Source organism: Zingiber officinale, chromosome 11B, assembly GCF_018446385.1.
Source record: "Zingiber officinale cultivar Zhangliang chromosome 11B, Zo_v1.1, whole genome shotgun sequence".
NCBI lineage: Eukaryota > Viridiplantae > Streptophyta > Magnoliopsida > Zingiberales > Zingiberaceae > Zingiber > Zingiber officinale.
Genome location: NC_056007.1, coordinates 84,408,198 through 84,416,373, shown reverse-complemented (window position 1 = coordinate 84,416,373; position 8,176 = coordinate 84,408,198). Strand labels below are relative to the sequence as shown.

The window sequence follows — 8,176 nt, the reverse complement described above, 5'->3', positions numbered from 1 at the left end:
AGGCGACTGAGATGTCTTTCTCGTACGTACTTCCGAAAATAGACTCCCACGTGGTGCTAATGGACGACGATGACTGCGCCGGTGGTACCTGAGCTTTGCACATACTCAGATAAGCACATGAGCGTTAAAGGCTAGAAACTAAGGAAAAAGTCCCCGGAGCAGACCCTCAGACGCTCAAGTCAGGTATGTACGAAGAAGAAGAAAAGTAGAAGACAAGTGCGAATGTGTGAGAGAGCATACCTGCGTGAGGGAGAGGACCTCCCTTTTTATATAACAACGCGTACCTTTTGTAACCTGACTGATGTCAGAAAATGTTGGGTGTCAGGCCTTGTCGGGTGATGGAGGACATGTGATCCTCCTGTAGCCTGAAGGAAGGTTCCATTCGTAGGTGGCTGCAGACCGTTGGAATATTCCCTGACACTTGACAATTATTCTCTGATAGGCGGTTACGATTCTCGGACCTTATTGTCCTGTATGACTTTCTGTCCCGACTAGGAAGGAATATGACAACCCTGGATGACCAACCGGGTATAACACCTGGTCTGGACCTTGGAAGGCCGAGGTTGTCGAAAGATAGTCCCGGCGCTGGTCAGGAGTTGGCTGACGAAGAGTTTTAACTGACTGGGGACATGGAGTTTACGTACCGCCAAGACGTGAGGGTCAAACCCGTCAAATCCTGGTCAGGTGTCATCCAACTACCTACCTCGGTGTTTCAGATCTAGAATACCGGTTTGTTAGAACCCAACTAGGAGTCAGGTTGCTGACATCGTTTCTGACCTATTGATCATTATGTCTCCTTGACTTTTGACTGTCATATACTCTTAATTTTTAAATATCATATATTATTAATTTTTAACTATTATATACTTTTGACTTCTAATTGTGACGTCTTCTAACTTCTGAATTTTGAATTATTATGATTTGAAATTTTAATGTTATTTCATAAAACACAGCGTGACAGCACTGCCACCTCATCGATCCGCCACGACGACTGCCTAAACTGCAACCGACGCTTCGATTGACGGGACATCCGCGCATCACAGCCGTCCCTTTCTACGAGCGTCTTCACGAGCATTCACCCTTTACCCTTTATTTTTTTTAATAATTCTTTCCCTCCTTTTTGTTCTTTCCGAATCCTGTCACGATCGCTTTTTATTGCCCTTCTCGATCCGTTGCTCCCAATCCAATCTTCGCCATGGCTACTGCCGCTGAAGAAGATAGCAAGCCATACCCAGAGGTAAACAGATCATTAAGCAGTGCAATTTTGGTATATCCCGATCCGAAATCTCAATTGATCGCTTGCTTTGCTGCAGATGATCATGGAAGCGATCGCAGCGCTGGGGGAGGCACGCGGCGCCGACAAGTCGGCCATCTCGAACTACATCGAGTCCAAGAACAGCGACCTCCCGCCGGATCACCCGTCTCTCCTCTCGACGCACCTCGACCGCATGAAAGAGAACGGGGAGCTCCTGCATGTCGACGGCTACTACACGAAGCCCGGCACGAACGCCCCCGCGAAGCGAGGGCGCGGCCGCCCACCCAAGCCCAAGTCGGATCTTGCCTCCGGCGCCGAGCTACCGTCGCCTCGCTCGCGTGGACGGCCGCCGAAGACGAAGGATCCGCTCGCCGCCGCCGTTGCCAAAGCGGCCTCCGGGTTCCCCCGCCCTCGCGGACGTCCGCCGAAGGCCGACCGGGCGACGGAGTCGGGGACGAGCGGCGCTGTGGTTGGGGTCAAACGGGGGCGCGGGCGGCCTCCTAAGGCGAAGCCGGCTGTAGCGGCAGAAGCGGTCTGAGTGGATCAGTAGCGGGAACACTTTGACAGAGTTCGAAGTTTGTATTTTGTTAATTGAGATCGCAATGGTTTAGATTTTACACGGTCAACTATCTTAACGCATTGATATTTCATAAGAATTCATCATCTCTCGATCATTGGCATTGTTCTACTAAAAATTGTATGAATGGTACTTTCAATTCCAGAGAGTAGCTATATCGTGTGCAACATTGAAATAACAACACATCTTCATGAAACATGACAATCATCGAGGGGAAGGGGGTGAAGCATTTCGTCCAAGAGCAGGATGAACTTTCGCAATTTCTGGGTCAGCGAACAGTATATTGGCGAGCACTTCGTTGGCAGCATCCGTGGGGTGATATGCGTCCCAGAACACGTATTCCGCTCGGTTGCTGCAGAGGTTTGAGTTTGGCAGGCACAGGCCACCTACCGTCGTATCCACGTTGCAACATGACGTGTGAGAGATTTTGAATCCTGCAACCAAATGCGATTTTTGTTATCGAATGGAATCCTCGATGTTTGCAGACTAGTCTGATTGCGTACCGTAGATTTCTGGTCTGTTGATGAGATCCAAGACAGAGTCGTAGCAGTCTGCGAAGGTCATTTGCGCACCGGGAAGCTTGGAGTTGAGAACAGAGAGCAAATACTTGACTCGCTTGTTGAACCGCATCACGTAGTCGTTGACATAGTCGAGGCATTGGCCATTGCCGGCCATCGCTCTCTGAGAGGGAATGCAGCCCATGGGTGACAGTCCATGGAAGATCACCTTCCTTGCCCCAGCAAAATACAACCTCTTGAAACATCGAACACAGAAACCACATTTGGATCGATTAACTACAGTTAAAGATTTAAAGAGCTGATCATTCTATGTCTTGAAATTGAGTCAGATATTATACCGTCAACTGGCCTCCCAAGGTATTCATCAAGAGATCCTCGAACTGCTCGAGCGTGTAAATATGTCCATCGGCAAGAAATGGCCGAAGAAAGTTGTTGATATAGTCGTTGCTTCCTGTAAAATAAATGTTAGTAACATTGACAAAATGGCATTCATCAAAACTTTGGTTGTGTAGTTTACCAAGGCCAACTAAAAAGATGGCCTCATTGCTTAGTTTCTCAGAAGCCACTCTTCCAAGTTTGAGAGTGATTGCTTCCTTGGTCTCCTCATAACAGCCAATTTGATCATCAAAGGAGAGCTTTTCAATCTGTGAATCCCCGTTTCAGTAAATGTATGTTGAGTGACAATAGCTTAAAAAGCTGAATATAGCTTACGAAATAGATTCCAGTCTCGTTGAGAATTCCGGCTCCTCCAGAAGCATAGTTGACACCTTTGAGCATGGCATCATCGTACTTGGACAGAGAAAGATATGGCGGTGGAGACGGAATCCCCAGCTTGGCAGCTGCATCCGGAGATTAACAGAAAGTTCAAATGAGACTATTTTCATGTATATAAATGTAGTCCGGAATGCTTTAAACATGCATACCAATGATGTCTCCTATGGTTCTGCCATTGGTGAATCTTCCAGTTGGAATGCCACCGTAGTAATCAATTCCATACCAGGGGTAGTCCGACTTCGCAAGGGAGAAAATGAGATAGTTGTTGTTGCCCACATCGGACAGCGAGTCCCCGAACACATAGAGAACAGGTTTTCTAGTTTCAGTGGAGGTGACAATGGAAGCAGAGAGTAGGAGAGACATAACGAGAGTAGGCAAAAGAGCTTCCATGTTTGAGTTCAATTGAAAGTGGAACGCTGTGATCGATGAGAGCTGGTGGTGTTTAGGAATTAGGATAGCAAATTTATAGCTTGGTTTAGTGCAATGAAGTCATGGAGATGTCTCTAAGTTTGGCTTTTGTGGCCTGGTGGGTCAAGAGATTGTGTGTAGTTGCATGGATTGGTGGGAACTTGAGGAGGGGTGTCTAATTTCTTATTTACTTGGGATATATGAATAGAAAATAAAAGGCCAGATTCCTTTTGCAAACATTTTAAATGTTGTTGGAAATGACTCACAAGTTATGTCAATTGTAAATAGGATGGTTGCTGTTTCTTATGGAACTTAATTAGGTCCTATAGTCTTCATAAATTGAAAAAGTAAACTTGTATACAGAGAAATCGCTTTGATAAAAGAAACATAATCATAAAGTTTGCCATTCAACTTGTGCAAGTTCTCTGACTATACATTTTTCTAGGCCATAATTATTAATGTGTTGTCCCTTAAGAATTAATAGCCCAAGTACTTTTATTAATGAGCCATAACACTTGACAACTCCCTCTAAAAAGATCCAAACCCCTACTATGATCTGTTCATGCTGGAACAAGAACTCCTAAATATTTGCATTCTCAGATAAATAGATATTTATCATCTCTGTGTTTATGGTATAGTTCTACCACACTTTGCTGTGTTTTTTCTGCACATGCTAAGTAAAGGAAAAAAAGAATGCGAAACTGACAACAATTAATGTTTTATTGATCAGAAACCTATTTAGAGTTTCTTTTGACTACTAATGCCTGTACGAAGATTTCTAGGAATGCCATTCAATTTCCTTGGCTGGTTTGCAAATGACCTTGGTCAGAGAACATTGAATGAATGAATTAAATCTCATAGAACTATCCCAGCTCTCTAGAAGGAAGTTTTCTCAAATTTACAGAATTCCAACCATGCAAATGTTTGCTCAACATATCTAAGTGAGACATAGTTGAACAGACAGTACAACTTCCTCAGACAAATTCACGATCTAGCATTTTTCATGCTCGCTATCAAACTCCAACAGTCTTCTAATTGTTCATGCTCTCATCACCGTTTAACAGTTCAAGTGTTGGACCAGAGTAACAATAAATGAGTTGAATAAACGAAAATGAAATCAATGCTCTAAAAAAAAGTGGGGCGCATTTGGGCCATTGGTTCACCCTCCACATTATTGAGCTAAAGCTACGTTTGATTGGGTGTAATATAATCTAACTTGTAATGTAATCAAATTTGTAATGTAATGTAATGTAATCTTGATTACATTACTACGTTTGGAAATGTAATGCATGTAATATTTGATTACAAGGATGATTACATTCTTTTATTTGGTATCTATTATTTTTTATCAGGAATGTAATTTGTATTATTACAAAATGACAAAAATGTCCTATAAAGGTAGATCCGCTACCTTAGCGGCCCCCCTAGTGCCGGCCCCACGGATATGGAGGGAGGTTCATGCAGGTACACAGGCCATAGGCGCATGGCGGGGTAAACCCCAGGTCGTCAGTTCCTGAGAATCGACCCCTGGCCATTACGCCAGAGATACCATGCGCCCACCGTCTGTGCTACGCCCTGGGGGCAACAAAAATGTCCTATAACCTCTACTGATGGTCGCCGCACTTCTGCCGGAGCTTGCGGCAGCTATCGGCCGTCGCCGCCGCCGACCGGTCGGCGGGCGGCGGTCGGCGACCGGCGGCGGCGGCGGCGGCGGTGGGGGTCGGGGGGCGACGGTGGACTAAGGGTATATTCGGTATTTAAATTCTGGTGGGACGATGACCTCGTAATGTAATAGGATTACATAGCATTTGCTTTGTAATCCAGATTACAAAACTTCACTACATTTTGTAATTTAGATTACATTACATTACAAGTTTAAAAGTGAAACAAATAAAATAATCTGTCTTGTAATGTAATCAAGGTAGATTACGCTCTACCAAACACAGCCTAAAATGCATCAGATTTTTTGTTTTAAAAAATATGCAAATATCAATTTGTTCGTAATTGTGTTGTATATAAAGGCATTTACTAATTAATACTGTCCCATTTCAAACATGGGATGAAAGCGACCGCCATTCAATTCGGGCCACCTCATTATTTTCCACGAGGAAATAGTACCCTTCACATAACTTAGGACCGATTATAAAGAGTATTTAGAATGAACATAATTATTTTTTACTGTAATCAGAAAAATTATTCATAAAGCTTAGTTATTTTGAATGCTTTCTTTAAAAAAAGTAGATTATTATTATTATTATTAAATGAGACAGAGAGTGCTAACTAACAAACATTATAAATAAAATACCAAATATTTGTCTATTTTTATACAATAATTCCAAATTAGTGCTACATATTGATCCAATCCACTGACACCATACTTCGTGTTCTCGAGTCACACCATGAAAAAAGTGTTAAAAGAAAAGAAGGAAAAAAAAAAGCAAAAGTCAAGAATAAGAGAAATAAAAAAACTTGAAATCAAAATTATTAATTTTTAAATTCTTTTTTCTTGTCCAACTTGGAGGGCATGGTGCGAAATGACAACGTTACCCCTCGCCGCCGCTACAGATGCCGGGAATGAGCAGCGACGGCAGCCGCCCCATCGACTCCGTCCGCCTCTGCGGCGCAGCGGGCGGCGCTGGCGGAAGAACCCTCCCGTTGGCAAACAGTGGCCCACCGCCCACCGCCTCGTGCTCAGCGGCGGCGGAGGCTGCGGGGCCGCCGAAGACGTAGTGCCCGTCCGCCACGTCGACGCCCGCCATCCGCCGCTCCACCTGCAGGAACTCCCCCAGAGAGATCGTACAAGACATCTCGTCGCGGCACAGCCGCCACCAGCTGCCCCTACGCCCGTGCCGGCGTCTCCGATCCGCCGCCATCGGCTTCGGACTCCGCGCGGCGGCGCCTCCGGTGGCGTGCTCGCGGCGAGACGGGAGACGAGCGGAGCTGGAGGAGGGGAAGGAGACCCCCATTAGGGTGCCGAGGGTGGTGCTCCGGTCGGGGAAGAAGGAACCGGTCGACTGCATAAATAGCAAACCCATTCAGGGGTTATTGTGGGGGGAGGAACGAAGGGAACGGGCGAAACTTCGGCAGCTTAATCTTACCTCGGTGTCGAGATCGGAGGAGGAAAGGGAGGAGACGGAAGGAGAGGAAGGGATGAAGTCGGTGTCCCTATCCATAGCGTCCTGCTCCAAGAGACGACGGAGATGAAGAAAACCTTGGACTTATTATCGAGGTGGAATGCCGAAGGAAGGAACAGAGGAGCGAGTGCTAAATGACATAATTGCCCTTATTTGTTTGTTTCCTTCTTATAGTTTCAACTGGCTCCAAATATAAGGGTTATAACTATTTATATCATTAAAAATTAATAATATATATGTATATGCAATTTGAGACGTCCAAAATTGCCAATACAGTCTCAGAATTAGTTTCATCATCTTCAAAGCGTGATAAAGTTTCAAAAGCCATAAGAATAAATTCCACTTAACTAGAAAAAAAAATATATAATTAGGATATTTTCTTGCACAAATACATGTAGAAGATGCAGAATATGAAAACTTTTTGTCACGTACAAATTCCATGGTCCAATAAATGATATCGCTATGCACTCGATTTTGCCTTTGTTTGGATACTTTTGATCATCGTGGAATCCAACGATAAGCCAAGGTACGATGCCTTTGTTAATCTAGTTGCTTAATGTTGATAGAAAACAATCCATTTTTAATTGATCTAGTTAACTGTCTATTCATTCCATATACCTTAATCATTTTAACTGTCATCGAATAAAAAATAACAGACGCATTAAGTTGGTGATTATCATGAATTAAGTATAATGCTTGTTTGGCGATGGCAAACAGTGAAATTTCTTCTCTACTAGCAGTCTGAGGCAATGAGTGCGCTGGAAACACGAAGAGCCACAACATGGATAAACCAGCTTGCTGCATGCAGCTGGTCCTTGTCAGTTGTGGATGCTCGTGAATAGGACGAAGTCGAAATGGCAAAGCAGAGCACACTTAAAAAAAAAAAACCCCTATAATTAATGATCGAATTAATAATGGGAATATATTTTTATCACTAAATTAGTGAAATATTCGTTAGCTGCTTAGTGACTATATATATATATATATAGGGTTGTTTTGCTCCGGAACAACCCCTGCGGACCGTTGTGGACTCTGGACGTGGCAGCTGCCACGTCATAAGGCAGGGCGATAAAGAATTATTTCGCCTAAGCCTTAACTTCGTCTTGACAACTCCGCAGGGTTACTTCCTCCTCGTGGCGCGCCGGCACATGAACCAGGCCCTCGTGCCCTCCCTCGTGCCTAGCTTCTCGCAAGCGGAGTTGCTCCTATTCTCCTCTTCCCTAGCCAAATGCCTATTCCGCTCGGCAGAGGCTTGGGCGGGACTTTGATTGTTTCTTTGCTAGGGCTGATGGTGGCATGACTCAGTTGTCCTTCCTTCTTCCCTTCAACGTAACTAGCTGATCGACGCCTATATCGCCGATCAGGAGATGGGGATTGGCGGGAGTATCCCCACGGGGGTCGACCTGCTAGCTGCTAGGATGTAGCAGTCTCTGGTGCATTGTCGACTGGTGGAAGGAGCAGAACATCAGCGTCCACATCCTGCCTTTTACAACCTTTGGACGAGCGGCTG

At 44.8% G+C, this 8,176-nt stretch overlaps 3 protein-coding genes across 3 annotated transcripts; 1 reads left to right on the top strand and 2 right to left on the bottom strand.

The window, feature by feature from the left end:
* Window positions 1-1,122: 1,122 nt before the first annotated feature.
* On the top strand, window positions 1,123-1,929 carry LOC122035336 (HMG-Y-related protein A-like). The gene is made up of 2 exons (XM_042594748.1): window positions 1,123-1,237; window positions 1,314-1,929. The coding sequence occupies exons 1-2, from the start codon at window positions 1,196-1,198 to the stop codon at window positions 1,791-1,793; spliced, it is 522 nt and encodes a 173-aa protein (XP_042450682.1). The 5' UTR covers window positions 1,123-1,195; the 3' UTR covers window positions 1,794-1,929.
* On the bottom strand, window positions 1,901-3,553 carry LOC122035335 (GDSL esterase/lipase At5g37690-like). Its single transcript, XM_042594747.1, has 6 exons — window positions 3,274-3,553; window positions 3,062-3,189; window positions 2,868-2,994; window positions 2,689-2,801; window positions 2,336-2,585; window positions 1,901-2,266 (listed from the first exon to the last, which is right to left on the bottom strand). Exons 1-6 carry the CDS (start codon window positions 3,512-3,514, stop codon window positions 2,037-2,039), a joined length of 1,089 nt encoding a protein of 362 aa, XP_042450681.1. The 5' UTR covers window positions 3,515-3,553; the 3' UTR covers window positions 1,901-2,036.
* A 2,263-nt stretch (window positions 3,554-5,816) lies between these two features.
* LOC122034727 (uncharacterized protein At3g17950-like) lies at window positions 5,817-6,790 on the bottom strand. The gene is made up of 2 exons (XM_042594065.1): window positions 6,631-6,790; window positions 5,817-6,546 (listed from the first exon to the last, which is right to left on the bottom strand). The coding sequence occupies exons 1-2, from the start codon at window positions 6,703-6,705 to the stop codon at window positions 6,076-6,078; spliced, it is 546 nt and encodes a 181-aa protein (XP_042449999.1). The 5' UTR covers window positions 6,706-6,790; the 3' UTR covers window positions 5,817-6,075.
* Between the last annotated feature and the right edge of the window lie 1,386 nt (window positions 6,791-8,176).